Source organism: Zeus faber (genome assembly GCF_960531495.2).
Source record: "Zeus faber genome assembly, chromosome: 8".
Taxonomy (NCBI): domain Eukaryota; kingdom Metazoa; phylum Chordata; class Actinopteri; order Zeiformes; family Zeidae; genus Zeus; species Zeus faber.
The window spans coordinates 32,589,617-32,611,050 of NC_137195.1; the positions used below are offsets into that span (position 1 = coordinate 32,589,617).

General features: G+C 42.1%; 1 protein-coding gene across 3 annotated transcripts in view; it reads left to right on the plus strand.

The window, feature by feature from the left end:
* LOC307233612 (palmitoyltransferase ZDHHC3-like) overlaps positions 1–13,757 on the plus strand; it is a 42,568-nt gene extending 28,811 nt beyond the window's left edge. Inside the window, exons 6-8 of one of the 3 annotated variants that reach the window (XM_080004967.1) lie at positions 1,083–1,213; positions 3,750–3,895; positions 12,524–12,665. In XM_080004967.1, the coding sequence (XP_079861093.1) occupies positions 1,083–1,213; positions 3,750–3,895; positions 12,524–12,539 (293 nt within the window). In that variant the 3' untranslated portion in view covers positions 12,540–12,665. Of the gene's footprint in view, positions 1–1,082; positions 1,214–3,749; positions 4,285–12,523 lie in introns of those variants that run through there. The other 2 variants (XM_080004966.1, XM_080004968.1) reach the window with 2 other exon arrangements.
* Positions 13,758–21,434: the final 7,677 nt, after the last annotated feature.

Here is a 21,434-nt window from a genome sequence, read left to right on the forward strand (position 1 = left end):
GTTGGATTTCCGCCGGAAAAAGTTGTAAAGGCTTTTCTACTAAGTACTAAGAAATTTCAGCAATCGTGTTCATTACGTTTTACCTGTTTCATTCCACTTTATTACACAACGTAATTTATGGACATATATGTTTTGATTCCTTTATGTGTGGATTACTTGGGTTGTTACCGACATCCGGTGAAAATTTCATGTCAATAGCCCCATCAGAAATTTATTTACTGAGAAAAATGTTGACGTGTTCAATACTTATTAGTATATATACGTGTGGTGGTTAAAAGGTCTGAAATATAATTATGGTGATAGCTGATGGTTTTCTGAGTTTCCATCACTTCCGACACACATGACAGTTTTCTGAGCCCGTGAACGCAGTATCGCTTTCTGATTTGGAACGCTTTCAACCAGAAACTAGAGCATTGTCGACATGTTAACGTAATAGAGTCCATTAGTTAATCGTTCACGGATGTTGCTGTTCTCTGATGGATTTAAAATAAATAAATAAATCTCCAATGCACGAAAGAAAATCAGGCCAGAATCACGTAGTCTGAACTCGGCAAAGCTCAACTATGAGCAGGACGCACATCGGCCACTTTTGCTTTCTCTGACTGTGTGGAAATCTGATGCTTTCACATCACAGATGACAAAGAAAGGCTTTAAATGTGAACAGGTGCCTGTGTGCACGTGTGAGTCAATGCACGTGCAGCGTTCTGGTTTCGACTGTAACAGCAATATTTAAACATCACTAATGCAACAAATATATTTACATTGGGGTGCATGTTTTGCTGTCCCTATTTTTTTGTTAAAAAGTGGTTGCCAAAGTGGGCAACCAGAGGCCACGAAAGGGTTTCCGATTTACTCAATCTGGTTGCCAAGGGAAACCCGGCAGATGTTATTGTCGAGCCCATAAGGACCTTAGAGCATGCTCTCAAACCAGATGGCAATGGAATATTGGCTGACTAAGAAAAATTTATGGAAAGTATATTGAATGAGTCGCGATATGCTCACTTGTCTTTCTCCGATTCTCCTCTTCTCCTTTGACCTCTTACTATGTGTCCCTCCACTCCCCTCTGCCCCACTACACCCAGAGTGCAGTTCCTTCTCTCCTCCCGCCACAGTCATCCTGCTCATCCTCCTCTGCTTTGAGGGCCTGCTCTTCCTCATCTTCACCTCTGTGATGTTCGGCACCCAGGTCCATTCCATCTGCACCGATGAGACCGTAAGTGAACACCCACCCAATCAGTAAAGTTCAGGGCGTTTTGTTTTTTGGGTCTGGTTGTCTGCCTTTTGCCTGCTTCTCTCAATTGTTTTACTTGCAATCTTCAAGATACGCTTCTTGCTTGGCATAAGACCACCAATCTTAATCAAACGGCGTCTTATTTTATTGCGATTCCAGCGAAGTCGAAAATCTTTTAAGTGGATCTTGATGGCAAGATCCACTTAAGAATGTTGATAGAAAGAAAATACAATCTGAAAATAAGCTTTTCTAAACGTTTGATATATTTTGATCTTAAAGGGGACCTATTACTGTGGCCACCTTTTCACCAAGTTAATATAGGTCTCTAAGATCCCCTCCTCTAAGATGCCTGAAAATCATCTGAAAATACCATTCACATTATGCATTCTAACATGCCTCTAAACCATCCTGTTCAAGGACGGTCTGTTTAGTGGGTGGCGCCACCCTCCTGAGGCCTCTAGTTCTGTGAGCCAATGGGGTTTGAGCTTCGCTTCCAGGTTCTGTTGTATTTAGTCCATACACTTTCACTGATTTCAACTTATCAGTCTGCCAAAATTTGTCTCTGAACAAATTTGAGGCGAGAAAAAGCAATTCAGTAGCTGAATCTTGACTCATATTAGATTTACAAGGCCTAATTTAAAAGTTTGTTCCGACTTTCGTTGCCGTGCTCCAAGCTTGTGGGGGACACCGCTTGCTGGGATTTTGTTTCATGTAAACTTCGGAAAACAAAATAAATACATCTACAATAAAAACACTATTTTTATTGGTTTTGTTTGGAGAAATGCACAGCGGTTCGTGCACCGCAGCCTCTTGTCTTATGCTTATGAAAGAAACAGCACAATTATTATTTTTTTATATTAAATTTCCATTGTCTGCAGTTTCTTCACGGACAGTTGATATTTATTACTCTTTTTTTCCAAAAGATTTGTGCTGGTCTGTTTGTGTGTTATAGGCCCATCAGAGACCCAAATCTTCATGCAGTTTTTCACAATAGGTCCCCTTTAAAATAATATGTTAAAATAATATGGATTTTCTACTTTTTATTTTATTTTCTATTTTTTCCTAGGACATATTGTGTGCTATCACCGGGTGCGTTGCATTACATTTCACTGCATATATGTATGGAATTATGTATATGTATGTGACAAATAAAAAATCTTGAATCTTGAATGTAACGCAGGTAGTGCAAATACAGTATGTGATAATTCGCTGGCTCTCTGGCGGGGTTGGAGGTTGCCAGAATAATTTGCTATATTAAGTGAAAATGATCTATTACATGTGACGTTACATTTAACACCATTCCTGCCCCACGTTACTTTATTTTCTTCCCTGAACTGTTTTCGATTTTATTGGAAATCACATTGTGGGGTTATACTAAAATTTGCAGTTTCTCCATGTTGCAGCAAGTCCATATTGTCTCTAAACAATTATTGGGTTTGGCACTTTGCTATGACATGATGGCAGAAGTTGGGGAATTTTATCTTTTTAAAATTTTAAAATTCCCCAAACTTTTAAGCTTCAAAAGCTCTGCAACCCCCGACGCAACCTTCAGTAGCGTCGGGGGTTGCAGAGCTTTTCATCACTGTCTCAATTGTTTTCATTACATAACTCACTACTTTAAGTGAGTTGGAGGTTGCCAGATATGAATTGCAATGGCTCACTTAAGAACATTTTCTTCAACAAAACTCAGCTGACTTAACTGGCAACCCTATAGCACCAATGTGTTGAGATTGGGTGATCAGATCTGTAGCTCTAACAGTCAGAGTTACTGTCAGAGATGGTGCATAGTCAGCGCTAATGCACTCCGTCTATATATCAACCTGGGAAGGAATATGTTCTCTGTCTAAGGTTTGTTGTTATCCTAAAGCCAATTGGTCTAGATGTTGGCTTGCTTGTGTGATAGATTATGGGCCTACTTCTCCATACAGTAATTTCCATTCTCAGAAACCAATCTCACTGACAAACTCCATATTATCTCACCTTCCTGCCTTTCATTTATTTTTGTCTGCAACTCTGAATGCAGAGCTTTGGGTAGCGTTTGTATGAAGTAGAAGGAAGAACTCATCCGAAACTTAACGATTACAAGATAACGAGAAACGTTAGACAAGGCAATACCGTACTGTCAGCCTCTTAGGACAAATTGCTTTAAAGGTTCTTTATTTTCCCAATTTCAGCACGAGAATAATATGCGAGCCCCTCCCATCTCAAGCTAGGGGTGGGTTTATCCAAATCTGACTTGCTTGCTTTTTATGGTGAGCTTTTCTTTCTTTCAGAGCGTAACTCTGGGGGTTGGAAAGACAAACAATACAAACTTAACAACCTAACAACCCCCCAATCCAATAATGACAGATCTTTTTGAAGCCACGTGGTGTCATTGCCTCCATGTTGACGAAAAAGAGAGACGGTTCTTTCTAATTTTGTCACTTCTTCAGAAAACCATCTCGTCTGCAATCGCTTGAGCACGGACCCCACGTGCCACTGCACATGCACTGAAGTCTGGTTGTCTTTCTGTTTTCAGGGCATAGAGCAATTGAAAAAGGAAGAGAGAAGATGGGCAAAAAAAACTAAGTGGATGAACACGAGGGCGGTATTCGGACACCCCTTCTCCATATTGTGGTTTAGCCCCTTCTCCACCCCTGACCACGGGAAGGCCGAGACCTACCAGTATGTGGTGTGAAAGAGAGAGAAAGATGGGGGGTGGGGGGTAGATGGTGGGGAAGGGAGATGTCAGCACAGGGAGCTGGCAAGTTGCGACAAAAACAAACCAGTGGGAGGGGGACAGAAGCTACACGCCCCCTCCACGCTCTCTAACACTCTAACTCACACAAACACTCGCCACCCTCCCTCAGGCAGCGCTTAACTGAGCCGAGTTTCAGAGGAAAATGAACACTTTTTGCTTGTTAATCACATGTTGAAGTGCTCCATGATTTACCGTAAATGTTATTTTGAAGCTTTTAATTTCTTATTTTTCCTCCTCCTGTGTGCCCAATAATGCCCTTCTTCTACCCCCCTCACGCTGGCTGAGGGTCCTGACGTTGGTCCCGTTGCTGTAACACAACCATGACTATATACAACCTTCCAGATGTATACAAAAATGTAAGGAAAGGAAAAAAAATAAATCGTGTCCCATATCTTTGCAAACTGATCTTTTTCGGTCAAACCAGGAAGATTCGATCAGATTTCTTTTTTTTTTTTCCTGGTGTTTTTTTGTTTTAAGTAAACAGTTCTTCCTCCTGGTAAAAGCCGGGGTGTTGTTTTTTTTTAACTATTTTTGTGTTACTGCGCAAACAAAAGGCAAGTCATCAGCCTGCTTTGGTTTGTTGCAGACCTTATCCATTGCATTCTAACAATCAAGCTCAATTTAACTTTCAAGGAGTGTTTCAAGAGTGTGATTACGCACGGCAAGGCTCTCTAACAAAGCTGATGAAAAACGTGAATTCGTTTTTTGTTTTGCCATTTGAAAAGTTTGTCTCTTTTTGTGATTATTCATGATGATGTGAATTTTGAAATGATGCCCCTCAGATATGTTTTTATATATATACAGTGGGGCAAAATAGTATTTAGTCAGCCACCAATTGTGCAAGTTCTCCCACTTAAAAAGATGAGAGAGGCCTGTAATTTTCATCATAGGTACAGTTCAACTATGAGAGACAGAATGGGGGGAAAGAATTGAGGAAATCACATTGTAGGATTTTTAATGAATTAATTGGTAAATTCCTCGGTAAAATAATTATTTGGTCACCTACAAACAAGCAAGATTTCTGGCTTTCACAGACTTGTAACTTTTTCTTTAAGAGGCTCCTCTGTCCTCCACTCGTTACCTGTATTAATGGCACCTGTTTGAACTCGTTATCAGTATAAAAGACACCTGTCCACAACCTCAAACAGTCACACTCCAAACTCCACTATGGCCAAGACCAAAGAGCTGTCAAAGGACACCAGAAACAAAATTGTAGACCTGCACCAGGCTGGGAAGACTGAATCTGCAATAGGTAAGCAGCTTGTTGTGAAGAAATCAACTGTGGGAGCAATTATTAGAAAATGGAAGACATACAAGACCACTGATAATCTCCCTCGATCTGGGGCTCCATGCAAGATCTCACCCCGTGGGGTCAAAATGATCACAAGAACGGTGAGCAAACATCCCAGAACCACACGGGGGACCTAGTGAATGACCTGCAGAGAGCTGGGACCAAAGTAACAAAGGCTACCATCAGTAACACACTACGCCGCCAGGGACTCAAATCCTGCAGTGCCAGACGTGTCCCCCTGCTTAAGCCAGTACATGTCCAGGCCCGTCTGAAGTTTGCTAGAGAGCATTTGGATGATCCAGAAGAGGATTGGGAGAATGTCATATGGTCAGATGAAACCAAAATAGAACTTTTTGGTAAAAACTCAACTTGTCGTGTTTGGAGGAGAAAGAAAGCTGAGTTGCATCCAAAGAACACCATACCTACTGTGAAGCATGGGGGTGGAAACATCATGCTTTGGGGCTGTTTTTCTGCAAAGGGACCAGGACGACTGATCCGTGTAAAGGAAAGAATGAAAGGGGCCATGTATCGTGAGATTTTGAGTGAAAACCTCCTTCCATCAGCAAGGGCATTGAAGATGAAACGTGGCTGGGTCTTTCAGCATGACAATGATCCCAAACACACCGCCCGGGCAACGAAGGAGTGGCTTCGTAAGAAGGATTTCAAGGTCCTGGCGTGGCCTAGCCAGTCTCCAGATCTCAACCCCATAGAAAATCTTTGGAGGGAGTTGAAAGTCCGTGTGGCCCAGCGACAGCCCCAAAACATCACTGCTCTAGAGGAGATCTGCATGGAGGAATGGGCCAAAATACCAGCAACAGTGTGTGAAAACCTTGTGAAGACTTACAGAAAATGTTTGACCTCTGTCATTGCAAACAAATGGTTTATAACAAAGTATTGAGATTAACTTTTGTTATTGACCAAATACTTATTTTCAACCATAATTTGCAAATAAATTATTTAAAAATCAGACATGTGAAATGTGATTTTCTGGATTTTTTTTTTCTGATTTTGTCTCTCATAGTTGAGGTGAACCTATGATGAAAATAACAGGACTCTCTCATCTTTTTAAGTGGGAGAACTTGCACAATTGGTGGCTGACTAAATACTTTTTTACCCCACTGTATATGTGTGTGTGTGTGTGTATATGGTGGCTGGGCTGTGCCTGCACTCCACTAAAGGCATTTAACTAACTATTACACCCAACTACTCGCACTATTAACATACTAAATGGCTAATTTGCACTTTTTAATCCTTTTTTATGTTTGAGGTTTATCCTCTTCTGTTGAACAATGTGAATTTTCTCGATTTGTTTTATATAATGTATCCTTTGTTTTAAGACTGCATGGTACAGAGGAAGGATATCTATATGTAGGTGAAACTCTGCTGGTACAGTAGGTTTGGTTCGCAAACCATTAAGACCCCTTCCTTTTTTCCACATTTTGTGACCTCATAAACTTAGGCAAAAAAAACCATACCTCATCAATCTACATATAATGGTGCAAGTGGACAATTTTTTTGCAAGTGTATTAGACATAATTATAACATTTACATATTTACTCACTCAGTACTTTGTTGAAGCACCTTTGTCAGTGATTAGTGTATTCTTGGTTATAATGCTGCAAGCTTGGCAACCTGTATTTGGGGAGCTTCTACCATTCTCTGCAGATCATCGCTGCAGTTATTTTCAGCTCTCCAGAGATGTTACATCGATGATCATTTCAAGTCCGGGCTCTGGCTGTGCTCGTTCATATACTAGCCAAGAAGCAACTTCTATGTCTTGTTTATGTGCTTAGCGTCATCGTCCTGATGGAAGGTGCACCTTCGCCCCTGTCTGAGGTCCTGAGCGCTCTGGAGCAGGTTTTCATCAAGGATCTCTCTGTACTTTTGCTCAATTGATTTTTCTCTCAACCCTGACTAATCTCCCAGTCCCTGTTGATGCAAAATATCCACACAGCATGATGCTGCCCCCACCAGGCGTCACTTGCAGGGATTGGCTAGGTGATGAGTGGTGCCCGGTTTGACGCTTGGTTCGAGTTAATTCTTGGTTTAACTAGTTCAGATAATCTTGTTTCTTGTGACCTGAGCTCTTTAGGTGCCTTTTGGCAAATTCCTGTTGGTCGTGCATTTTACTGGGGAGTGGCTTCCATCTGGTCACTCTACTATAATAAAGTCCTAATTGGTGAAGTTCTGCAGAGATGTTTGTCCTTCTGGAAGGTTCTCCCATCATTTACCATCACCATCCTTGATCTCCTCCACTGATTGCTCAGTTTGGCGAGGCGGCCACCTCGACGAGCAGTTTTGGTGGTTGCAACGTTGTGTGTTTGTGCAACCTGCACAAACACAGTACTTCACCATCCTAATTAGCTGTGACACTAAAACAGACTGACCTGCCAACTGATTACCACCCTGTTACTGCGCTGTGGCAGAGACGATGACTCACACCTGTGACATCAACAACCGATATGTAACATGTGTGTATATATATGGAAACAGGCTGTTTTCTTTACTCACAAACTTAAAACACTGCCCTTACCTTCAATGCCTGTAAAATAAAGTTTGCTTTTTTTTTTTTTTACCTTTTTTTCTTTTGAAATTATCTTTTCCATAAGCCCAACATTTTTAAATATATACATAAATAAAACCCTGATAGTTCCACTTTAGAATTATGACGGACCTTCAATGCTGCAGAACTTTCTTGGTACCCTTCCCCAGATCTGTGCTTTGACTCATTCCTCTCTGAGGTCTACTTTGGCTGGGCTTTTGCTCTGACATGCACTATCAACTGTGGGGCCTTTACATAAATTGCTGTTTGCCTTTCCAAGTCATGCCCACCATTAACACTGGTGGGCTCCAATCAGCTCTTGTAACAAAATGTGGAAAAAGTGAAGGGGTCTGAATGCTGTATGCTCATCATTCTCGTCATTCTGGTGAGTGAAATGGGTAAGATGTTTTCATTTTTTACTTTGAAGTCTATTTAAATATTCTGAAGGTACATTTCAGCACATGCACAAGAGAATAAATTCTTCTCAACTGCAAACGTGGCCATTTTTTAATGACTTATTTTTCTGTAGCTACCCGTGCCTGCATGTTTTGAAGGGTTAATGCTGCATCATTCTGTCTGGGCCTCGCGTGAGAATTCTGTGTTTTATAAGTGATGTTTGTTCTGGTTATTATTTATCAATTATCCAGTACGTTATTGGCACAAGAACTCTAATGTTCTAATTTCCCTTGTGAAATCCTATTTATGTTGCACACCTGGTTGGCCCAGTTGCATGAAACATCTGTTTTCAAGGTTTTCTGTCGTCTATCTCCAGGTCTGACCAGGTTAGATCTATTGTGACTTTATTAACCACTCAAAGTGTTGAGGTGGCCGATTTATTTATTTATTTATTTATTTTTTCCGCTGTGGGTGAAAAAAGTGGTATTGCCAGTTGGGGCGTCTGGTCGGCTGTGGTGGGGCGGGCCTCGCCCTTACACCGGGCTGGGGACATCGCGACTCGCCTGCGGGGCAGCGGGATGTCAGTCTATCGGCGCAGGGCCGGGTGCCGGGCCTGTGGGCTGTGCCTGGCACCTGTGGCCCAGGTTCTTTGTCTGCGGCTGCGTCTTTCGCCTGCACCTGGGGGTCGGTTGTATGTGTGCACCCCTGGGGTGCGGGGTCTCCTCATGCTCCCTGGGACTGGGTTATGCTCCTTGGGGCCGGGCGTGGGGGTCGTTCCATGGTCCTTCTGCTTCTCTGGGGGCCCGGGGGTCTTCTGTGGCGGGAGGGCAGGGTGCTCGGGGCTTTGTCCATGCGGCTGTGGAGCCCAGAGGGCTTTGGGGCCCTTTCCAATGCTTGGAGATGCCACGACATAATACCGACCTTCTACACCAGTACCAATTGGGATAAGTCATGTACGCTCACCGGTGGACATCTTACACACACACACACACACACACACACACACACACACACACACACACACACACACACACACACACACACACACACACACTTCGAGTGCTCCCTAGCACCCTCCTGGTTGCATTCCTCTCCTTTCCTCCCTCATTTACTGCTATAACTGACAGGAAGAGGCCACGTGACCAGTTGTAGTTCTAGTTTTCCTGGACCTAATTGACTGTATTGGGTTTTTTTGGGGTTTTTTTAAAGACACTTTTTTTTTTTTTTTTTTTTTTTTTTTTAAACCTAATTAACTGTTTTTCAATACATGTTGTCGTCCAATGTTAATGTTTGTTTGTGTAAATGTTGTTTGGTTCTATGTATATTTGTCTCACCCCTGGTGATTCTCCCCCTCTTGGAGTAGTGATCAGTTGTTTATAGACCCAAACATGATAAATAGTTCTCCAAAGAGGGGGGTTGGTGGTGGTTCTCTATAACCAAAAACTGTGCTCTTGTCATCCTACAGGTCATCCACAGGACAGAGTTATTGCAGCAGTTGTTGATTATTTAAGAATTAATAAAGAGTTGCAGGTCGAGAACTTGAACTCCACTTGCAGACTAAAACTTAAAAAAATAAATAAAAGAAAAAAAGTGGTATTTTCACTTTGTCGCATGTTAGTTTTAATATGAACTTGCAATTATGTTTTTTTTGTGGTTAGAAATCTATTTGCCAAAAATGCAAGGCCATGACTGAATCCATGTCCTGCAGCAGGGAGTGCCACAGAAAAACATTAAATTACTCACAAATTCCCAAAAAACAATACTTGAGGCATCCTGTTTTAAGATACAGTGGCTTGCAAAAGTATTCATACCCCTTGAACTTTTCCACATTTTGTCATATTACAACCACAATGTATTTTATTGGGATTTTATGTGATAGACAAACACAAAGTGGCGCATAGTTGTGGAGTGGAAGGAAAATTATACATAGTTTTCACATTTTTTTACAAATAAAAACCTGAAAACTGTGCTGTGCAAAAGTATTCAGCCCCCTTTACTCTGATACACCTAAATAAAATCCAGTGCAACCAATTGCCTTCAGAAGTCACCTAATTAGTAAATAGAGTACCTGTGTGTAATCTAATCTCAGTATAAATACAGCTGTTCTGTGCAGGCCTCAGAGGTTTAGAGAACATATGTAAACAAACAGCATCATGAAGCCCAAGGAACAGGCCAGACAGGTCAGGGATAAAGTTGTGGAGAAGTTTAAACCAGGGTTAGGTTTTAAAAAAAATCCCAAGCTTTGAACATCTCACAAAGCACTGTTCATTCCATCATCTGAAAATGGAAAGAGTATGGCACAACTGCAAAAATGCCAAGATATGGCCGTCCACCTAAACTGACAGGCCAGGCAAGGAGAGCATTGATCAGAGAAGCAGCCAAGAGGCCCATGGTAACTCTGAAGGAGCTGCAGAGATCCACAGGACAAATATTAGTCATGCACTCCACAAATCTGGCCTTTATGAAAGAATGGCAAGAAGAAAGCCATTGTTGAAACAAAGCCATAAGAAGTCCTGTTTGCTGTTTGCCACAAGCCATGTTGTGGACACAGCAACCATGTGGAGGAAGGTGCTCTGGTCAGATGAGACCAAAATTTAAGTTTTTGGCCTAAATGCAAAACCCTGTGTGTGGTGGAAAACGTACACTGCATATCACCCTGAACACACCGTCCCCACCATGAAACATGGTGGTGGCAGCATCAAGATGTGGGGATGCTTTTCTTCAGCAGGGACAGGGAAGTTGGTCAGAGTTGATAGGAAGATGGATGGAGCCAAATACAGGGCAATCTTGGAAGAAAACCTGTTAAGAGTCTGCAAAAGACTTGCGACTGGGGCGGAGGTTCACCTTCCAACAGGACAACGACCCTAAATATACAGCCAGAGCTACAATGGAATAGTTAAGATCAAAGCATATTCAGTGTTAGAATGGCCCAGTCAAAGTCTAGACCTAAATCCAATTGAGAATCTCTGGCAAGACTTGAAAATTGCTGTTCACAGGCGGTCTCCATCCAATCTGAGCTTGAGAAATTTTGCAAAGAATGGGCAAAAATTTCAGTCTCTAGGTGTGTAAAGCTGGTAGAGACATACCGCAAGACTTATAGCTGTAATTGCAGCGAAAGGTGGTTCTACAAAGTATTGACTCAGGGGGACTGAATATGTTTGCATGCAACACTTTTCAGTTTTTTATTTGTAAAAAAATTTGCAAACCATGTATCATTTTCCTTCCACTTCACAATTATGCACAGCTTTGTGTTGGTCTATCACATAAAATCCCAATAAAATACATTGATGTTTGTGGTTGTAACATGACAAAATTTGGAAAGGTTCAAGGGGTATGAATACTTTTGCAAGCCACTGTTATGTTTTTTTCGTTAGCTAATTGAGTTAGTAACTAAGCAACTGCTTATCAGACACTGTAGGGGACAAGGGACAAAGGTAAGCTGGAAACAGTTTGTACGAATTATTCCATTAAACATGGAAACACTTCATATTAAAAGGCATGCACAAGTTACAGAGACCATCCATGGTCTGTTTAAAAAATAATAATTGTACGTCATCTGTTTTGGTCAACAGCCTAAGTTTATTCAGTGAGCGTGTAACTGCATGACGCATGTCCAGTGTTGTGCTTTCTGTCATCGAAGACCTCCATACTTGCATCAGAAAGCTGCATGCGACTGTCACCGCGTCATTCGGTACCCAAATTTGTCGATTTTTCTTTTTAGGTCTTCGGCACGTTTCTTCACAGATCACAATGGGGATAGCAACAGCTGTTGTTATCCCCAACTGTTATTTATGTTTCTGAAGAAACTGTCAAGAACAATTTGCATGTTTTTTTTTTTTTATATAAAGTCGGACCGAACGAAACGCCAATTGTCGTCCACACCAATTATAACTTGCATCACGCATATGAAAGGTAGACTTTTAGATCTATCTTTTTGAAAGAGCCTTCCCCAGTTAATCTTCAGTCAGTTTTCTAATACTTATGTCATCAGATAGAGTCATTAACACAGCCAATCTGTTTAAAGCATCAAAATTGTACTCGTCACTCAAAGGTCCTGATGAATATTAAATTAGGTCAACGCCACACCCTCACAGTTTGTTGAGGTGATTGGGAAGAAATCGGTCCAAGGTTCGTAGAGATTTTAAAAAGTCAAAACTGATGATTTCGGTCCACCGTTTACACCAATAGCATTTAATAGCATTAGAATTTACATTGTTATTGTTCTGTAGTTGCTGTTCTGGCATGTTGGTAACAGGACATCCAATCGTGAACACTTTGCGTCTTTGTCGTTTTTATTCTTTCCCCACGTTGTGTTTCATCCAGGGAATCGAACATCTGAAGGGAGAGACCGGGAAGTGGGGTAAAGTTCCCTGTTGGGAGGCCACGCAGGCAGCGTTTGGTGGCCCCTTCTCCCTGTCCTGGTGCAGCCCCTTCACGGGGCCCAGTTGCAGGCAGCGCGCCCCGGATCTCCTTGCTGCTGTCCCCCGGGGTGAGGTCATCGAGGAAGACGTGATTGAGATATCGCTCAGCTAGCGCCGCAAGTTACCATCATTTGCGGCATTTGAGACCCGTTAGCATTCTTTAGATTAAAAACGTATATTATACATACCTGACTTCTTCTCCGCTATGTAATATGTAAATGGGGACACGGCCACAGGGGTATTGCATATTTTCACAACTGGCCATCAGAAGATCTTGGCTTGGAAGTCTCCCATTAACATCAAAACACTTTATGTGATATTGCAAATGAAAGGCATACCTTGTGTGATCAGAACATTTAAAAAGCTATATTTATTTTTCTTTTTAATTGGTGGTGGATAGTCAAACCAAAATATTCAGATCATTGTAGCGGCGGGGTGGTTTGCTTTCATGACGCTACAAGCATAACTTTGAAGAGTCGAGAGTTGATGTGATTAACGCTTGCCCTCGAGTTCAGAAGGAAATGCAGCCAACATGACTCATTAACCAGTAATCAACCTTCAACCACTAGTTTGTCCTCTTGACTGAATGTGACTAACTGTGGATTTATCACTCCACTTCCTATTCACCATGTGCCTTGTCAAGCTACAAGAGCAAACTAAATTATCTCTTGATGTTCGACAACTCACTATAAATAAAACAGTTTAAAGGTACTATATGTACATATTATGTATTTGTATGTTTAAACAGTTTTACTTTTTGAATTAAGTCTAGCACACACTGTATTTTTCTGTTTCATCCAAAGGACAAAGTTGTATGTAATTGTATAAAGTGAATGCTAGACATCAAGGGGCCACTCTTTACTTTTTTTTAATAATTTGTTTACATTCAAATATTCCAAAAGATTATTTTTTTTTAAAATGTCTTTTTTTAATTGTGTAGTTCTGAGGTTTTCAAATAAATGGCAATACTTTCATGTAAATCATTGTGATCAAAATTATTTTCTCAAAACGGGGCCCGGTCAAGAATAATCACTCCAGGATGAGTGTGAGTTGACATATTTATGTAAAAAAGAAAAAAAACGAACAAAAAAATGTTTTATGTGTTACTGGATATTAATAAAATATACATCTTTACAGCCTAATATTTCTCAAGTTCATTTATCATAGAAATGTGAATTTTGTTTTCTGGTCATGAGTATTTAAGATTTGGCGTTGATTTAAAGTCACTCACACACACACACACACATGCTGGCTATAGTGGAACGGTGTCAGAACACAGTGCACTGCAGCTTGCTGTGCAGCAGCAGACTGGTCAGTGTGCCCATGCTGACCCCTGTCCACTGCCTACAATGAGCATGTGAGCATCAGAACTGGACCATGGAGCAATGGAAGAAGGTGGCCTGGTCTGATGAATAACATTTTGTTTTACATCATGTGGTTGACCGGGAGTGTGCATCGTTTACCTGGAGAAGAGATGGCACCAGGATGCACTATGGGAAGAAGGCAAGCCGGCAGAGGCAGTGTGATGCTCTGGGCAATGTTCTGTTGCGAATCCTTGGGTCCTGGTATTCATGTGGATGTTACTTTGACATGTACCACCTACCTAAACATTGTTGCAGAACAAGTACACTCCTTCATGGCAACGTTATTCCCTGATGGCAGTTGCCTCTTTCAGCAGGGTAATGGGCCTTGCCGCATTGCAAAATTTGTTCAGGAATTGTTTGAGCGACATGACAAAGTTCAAGATGTAGACTTGGTCTCTAATTCCCCAGATATTAATCCGATCGAGCATCTTTGGGATATACCTGACAACAAGCCTGATCCATGGGGCAGGCATGCAAACTGTTGAGGGGTGAAAACGGTGAGAAGGATGCGTGAGCAGAGAAAAACACAGACCCACTAGGGGGTTCCGTGGTAATGCTCTGGGGACGTTTCCTTTATGAAAAGTAAATGCTCATTTGTGACTACTTTTAGGATTACTTTAGGGTTGACTTGATCACAAGTTAAAAGAATTACAAGACTGTGCAAAATTAAGTACAAATAATTAATTTATTAAGTGCAAAAGGCAGCCCCACTAGGTACATAACTAATTAAAAACTTGATACTCTCCAAGAACAATATTGCTAAACTAGACTATTCCGGGAAATTGTGTGGGTGCTTGCACGCACGCACCGCCAACTCAGTGCATGTCGTTGAGTGGCGTGGCGTGAATTAAGTGTGCAGTGGATGTAGTGGTCAGGAACGAACAGAGACAGTCCTGACCTCCATGGCGCTCTATGCGAAATTCTATGTGCCTAATTAACCCTGAGGGTTGGTGGCAACAGAGAGGGTTCTCTCACCAAGTTGATGTCACTTTACTGAACACAATGAAATTGTACTAATCAAAAAAGCTTTTACTTACATTGTCATCATCACTTTCCAAATTACATGGAGGATTGGGGCGCTTTAGAACTAAACTTGCGTTATCGCCAATAGCTCACAACATAACAGTAATAATAATAACTGGGATTTATATAGCACCTTTCACAAACCCAAGGACACTTTACAATGGAAAACAAAAAAACAAAACAAGACGAGGTAGATAAATTGAAATAAATAAAGAACAGGAAACAAAAAAGGTCTGTTAGGTAATGTGGGGCGAGGCCCTGGAGGGATTTGTAAGTTAGTAGGGTTTTGTGGGAAATACGGGTTTTGACAGGAAGCCAGTGGAGATGGATGAGGGTGGTAGGGATGTGCTGCCAGGGCTTGGTGTGGGTGAGAACTTTGGCAGTAGATTTTTGAACTTACTGGAGCCTGTCCAGAACTTCACTTGGAACCCCGGACAGGACTCCATTGCAGTAGTCCAGACGAGAGTTGATGAAAGCATGGATTAGTGTTTCTGCCACAGACTCAGACAGTGATGAGCGGAGTCTGGAGATGTTCTTGAGGTGGAAGAAGGCAGATTTGGTTATGGATTTGATGTGACAAATGAAAGGGTTGAATCGAGGATGACACCTAGATTGCGTACTTCGGGGGATGGGAAAATAGAACAGCCATTAACAATTAGGAGCAGATCTCCAACCTTGGGATCCAGTGCCTTGGGATCCACAACCATGAGTTTGGTTTTGTTATTGTTGAGTTTGAGCATGTTTGATGACATCCAGACTTTGATGTCATGGAGGCAGTTGAGTAGAGACTGAGGGGGAGCCAGGTGGATGGTTTTGTGCTGAGGTATAACTGGGTGTCATAGGCGTAGGTGTGGAAGCATAGACCGTGGTGGCGTATGAGCTGACCAAGGGGGAGCATGTTGATAGTGAAGAGGCCCAAGCACGGAGCCTTGAGGCATGCCTTGGTCAACTGGGCCAGGGGAGGAGCAGTTGTCTCCGATAGTGACAAACTGCTTCCAGTTGGTGAGATAGGATTAGAAACAGGAGAGTGCTGTACGGGAGAGGCCAAGGTAGGTTGAGTGTAATAAAGTACTATTGAACATGCCAAGTTTCTGTTAAACAGAGAAAGTCAATTTTCCATTCCATGATGATGTTGTAAATGAGTAGTGAATTATTGCTGAGAGATTGTGCATTCTGTAGCATAAATATTGTAGTTTTAACTATGGAAGGAGAGGCAGGCGAGTTTGGAGGAACGAGCCTGTCAACACAGACCAACCGCTGCAGAACAGAGTGCAACATGGAATTTGTTATAATGATGTTGCCTCCGATGATTCAACATTATGAATGGAATAGTGTGATCCGAGTAAACAAGCTTACAGCGAGCAGCCCTGCGGACATAGCGAGGGTGGCGCAGGAGTCCGATGGATTTAATGCTGGCGAGGCAGTTTGGAGTAGAGTGACAGGAGAGATTCATGAGTTCCAATGCAGAGTATTTAAGGAGCACCATCTCAGCAACAGGTGAGGACCATCTTAGCAACAGTTGAGCGCCTATCTTGGCTAGCGGTGCTAGCTGTGGTAGCGACGCTAGCTAGCAGGGAGGGCTAGCAGCGAGATGACAGGGTTGGGAGCTGACAAGACGGCAAGCCGTTGATCCAGTTTCAGCAGAAAAACAAAAATAAACAGCCTCAGGTAGTTGCAGCAGTGGGCCAAAACTTAAGTAGCGATAGCCAAAAGTTCGGGGAGACAAGAAACAGACAAAAACAGACACGCAAACACACAGGTGAGAAACGGCAACAAAACATGCCAGCGTCCTCTCAACGCAATGCGACCGTCACTAATCTGAATTTTTTAGGGCTACGAAACGTACGTTACCTTCAAACGTTGAAGCCTTAAAATCTGGAAAAATAAGGCTGCATTTCTAGACCGCATTTGAAGGAGGCTCCGGAATGGGACAGCACTTTGTCGTGCTGGTGTGACACGTTCGGTCTTAAAATGCAGCCTACAAGGCTGCAGGCCCTGAAATGGAACACAGCTTGTATGTCCATGTCCGTGACCTCGTTGTTTTTCTTGAAGCCAGGTGACAGCAGGGCGCAGGTGCCACTTGGGGCCTGCACATTTTGAGAGATCTACATCCAGATGGATTAAAGCCCCCCCCCTCCAAATATTTTCTCATTGGATCGAATCATGTAGGTGGCCATTTTGGTTTTAAAATGGCAAATTTCGCCGAAAGGTGACAAGTTTGCATGCCTGATGGGGGCCCCACCTTGCAACTTACAGAACACAGGATCTGCTGATCACATCTTGGTTCCAGATACCACAGGACACCTTCAGAGGTCTTGTGGAATCTATGCCTCGACGGGTCAGAGCTGTTTTGGTGGCATGAGGGGGCCCTCACATTATACAATACACATTATAAGGCAATTGGTTTTAAGTGAGTGTGTGTGTGTGTGTGTGTGTGTGTGTGTACAGTATACATATATCAGTAATTAAGCATTCAGCAAGGTTGTGGCACAGCAGCTGAAAAAAACTGCTCTCAAATGTATTATCGCAATAATGATAAAAATCTAGATCTAGTTATATATTTCAAATGGTTTCTTGAAGTTTCCAGCGAACTAAGTTTGTCATAATGAACTACACTACTCACAAAAAGTTAGGGATATTTGGCTTTCGGGTGAAATTTCAGGATGAACCTAAAATGCACAATAACCTTTACAGGTGAACTTAATTTAGCCTTCTCTTAACTTTTGAATGCACATGTCGAACTGTTCAATGGTTCAGTACTTTTTGCACAATTTGCAGTTCTGTAACAAGGAGCTGAACGGCAAAATTCACAACAGGTGTTTGATCCATGAATCGACCAATACATTTCCTGGTTCAATTAGAAATGGTATTTAAACAGTCATCTTCATCATGCTGTTCACATTTTGACATCATGAGACCGAGACAACACCTAACAACTGATCAACAGTACCTCGCCATTGCAAGGCTTCAAACAGGATGTTCTAAGAGGGAAGTAGGCACTGAGCCTAGAGTGTCACAGAGTGTCATCAGCAGGTTGCAACAGAGATACAGAGAGACTGGAAGAGTCACAGAAAGGCATAGAAGTGGACGTCCTTTGGCCACATCCCACACTGATGACCGCTTCATTGTGAAGAGTGCCCTGTGGAACCGGATGATGAATGCGACTCAACTCCAGGCACATTTAAGGGGGGTGAGAGGCACCCAAGTGTCACATCAGACCATTCGAAACCGTTGACATCAGCGTGGTCTGCGTGCTAGAACCTGCAAGTGTACCTGACCACACCACCAGGCACAGGCATCATCGTCTTGCACGGGCCAGGGGACATTTACGCTGGACGAGGGACCAGTGGGCCTCAGTGCTGTTCTTTGATAAAAGTCGATTCACGTTGAGCAGAAATGATGGTCGCCAACGATGTTGGAGGCGTCAAGGAGGCCGCTATACATCAGCCACTGTTGTCACCAGACGAGCCTTTGGTGATGGTGGTGTTACAGTGTGGGCAGGTGTGTTTCGTCAATACAGAACTGCCCTACACTTTGTGAATGGTAAGCGACAAGCCCATACTACTTGAATAACATCATTAATCCAGTCATTGTCCCCCTGCATGAACAACACAGGCCTAATTTCATCTTCATGGACGACAATGCTCCAGCTCATCGAGGTTGCATCATTAGGCAACGGCTGCTGGAGACTGGGGTACCTCAAATGGAGTGGCCTGCACTTTCTCCAGACCTGAACCCCATAGAAAACCTATGGGGTGAGCTGAGTCGCCGTGTAGAGGCTCGTAACTCTGTACCCCAGACCCTCAATGACCTGAGGGCCGCCCTTCAAGAAGAGTGGGGTGCCATGCCTCAGCAGACAATAAGTCGACTTGTGAACAGCATGAGACGTCGTTGTCAAGCTGTAATTGATGCTCAAGGGCACATGACAAGTTATTGAGACATTGACATTTTTTGTTGTGGTATACCCACCACTGTTGTTGGCTTTTGTTTCAATAAATTGTTTGAGATGAGTAAATCACTATTGCATGCTTCTACTTAAATGCCCTACTTTCATGATATAATATCACTGTAGCGTGAACTTTTTACATTTTCCATTAATTTCACCCGAAAGCCAAATATCCATAACTTTTTGTGAGTAGTGTATATAAAATTGTCTGTTCAATGTCAATCACGATCGATGGAGTTGATCGCAGATAGATGATTTAATCATAACTCTGCGCAAGCGTAGAACTAATCTAAATGCTGATGGTGTCATTCTATCGTAGGCTTGAGCAATCTTGCAGTATTCCAATCGGCGATCACTGGGGAGCAGCATTTGCAGATCAATTTTATCGGGAGGGGGGGTACGTGAGCATAGAACGTATTGTAACGTGGCAAATGCTGTCTCCCCGTTGCAGAAGTGCAGGATTTGATATTCACAAGTATTGAACTAAGTATGTGTATCATGTAAGTATTTACATAAACATCTATTGCTTTCACGATATAATATCACTGTAGCGTAAACTTTTTACATTTTCCATAAATTTCACCCGAAAGCCAAATATCCCTAACTTTTTGTGAGTAGTGTTCATATTAATGTAAGCTACATTGACCTGATACTGAAAAAACAGGTGCAAAAAAATTTTTTTTTTTTGGGCCGTGGCCCAACTGGAGAACTTACAGATGAGGTGCGGAGGTGGTGACAATGGCCCTCATGGAAGAGGAAGAATGGCAGAGCACCTTGGAAAAAAAAAGGTCCACATCACAGCTTTGCAGGTAAACAGCAGTTATTAATACACTCTTACTCATACAACACTCTTAATAAGGTAATAACCATTTTAATAAGGCCTGGGTTCAAAAACTGCAAACACACCCGAGTTAAACAATAAAAATTATGTGCTAGACCAGGGGTGGGGAATTATTTTTTCCATGGGGTCCACAGGAGAAACAGAAAATATTGTGGAGGGCTGGGCCAAAAGGCTGAATCAATTCGGCATAATATTAATTGTATTTCTTTATAAAAAGCAGTTAATAGCATTGTTTTGACAAGCTGGTAAGAGTAGGCTATATGTTATAATTAAGCATTGAAAAAGTGAGGTTCCCTTACAAAAAATGTCATTTATTCAATCAAATTTCCCAAAGCAATGGTAAACAAAATGTGAACACTTTTTACCATTTGTGACTTATATTAGTGAACATTTTGAGTCCCATTCCCTCCAAAACACATTTTGAGTTTCAAATACTGTTGCAAAGTGGTTCTTAGCATTCTAAAGACATCACAATATTGTCTTTGTGCTCCAAACATTAAGCAAGACACATCATATTGAACTGTCACTGAACATCACTGAACTATGATTTTGAGAAAAAGGCTTCCAAATAAAGTGTCCCAGTTCACTCGCTAGTTGGTGCCTTTACATGCCTACATTTGTAGTCTAACCACCTCATTTGGTGTTTTTAAGTTATTTTTTCTTGTTCAGTGAGGGAAATCTAGTCTCTGCTGGGCTTTAAGGAGTGCATCGAAGTCGGGTTGAATGTCTGAGGTGGAGATGAGATGCGAAGCACAGCTGAAAGATGATCATCAGTGAGAGAGGATCTATACCTGATTTTGTAAACTTCATCATTGAAAATGTTTGTTCACATATGTAGGTAGAGCCAAAGAGAACCAACATCTTCTGAGCATGTCTCCTCATGTTTGGAAAGTTCTTAAGAGTAGAAATCGAGCAGAGATCCTGACTTAAAGTGCTCTGCCAGTACTGCATCAGACTGCAGGTCAATTAGTTCTAGCTGAAAATCACTGGGTGCATTATCCACACTGCAGGTAAAGGGAGAGGAAATCATGTGCATTTCATCCTCGATTGTCCTGAGATCTTCAAATCGCCTTGAAAACTCACCATGCAATGCTCCTAACATGGAGTACCGGCGGAGGTGATCAGCTGATGGTGTGACTTCTTTCAGGGTTTGCATGTGAGTGAGAGTGTTGCTCTCCAGTTAGCTTGAAAGAAATTGCATCTTTCTCATGAAAGCCTTCACCAGGCTGTGCATTTCATGAACAAAAAGGCCCTTGCATTGCAGTTTGGTGTTTAGTTCATTCATTAGTGCAATCACATCAACAGCAAATGCAAAATCTGCCATCCAGTCCTCATCTGAGAGCTCTGGGATGTCGTTGCCTTTCTTCTCACAAAACTCTCAAATCTCTGCTTTCAGGTCCCAAACTCTTTTTAGCACTTTGCCCAGGCTGAGCCATCTGACAGCTGTGTGGTAGCCGATGTCACTTTGCTCAGTCTCATGCTCCTCCAAAAGTGCGACAAACTGTCTGTGATTCAATGCCCATGCCCTGATGAAGTTTACTATTTTAGTAACAACATCAATAACATGGTTAATTTTTAGCACTGACTTGCACAACACATGTTGGTGTATAATACAATGCAAAAATACCAATTTCTGATC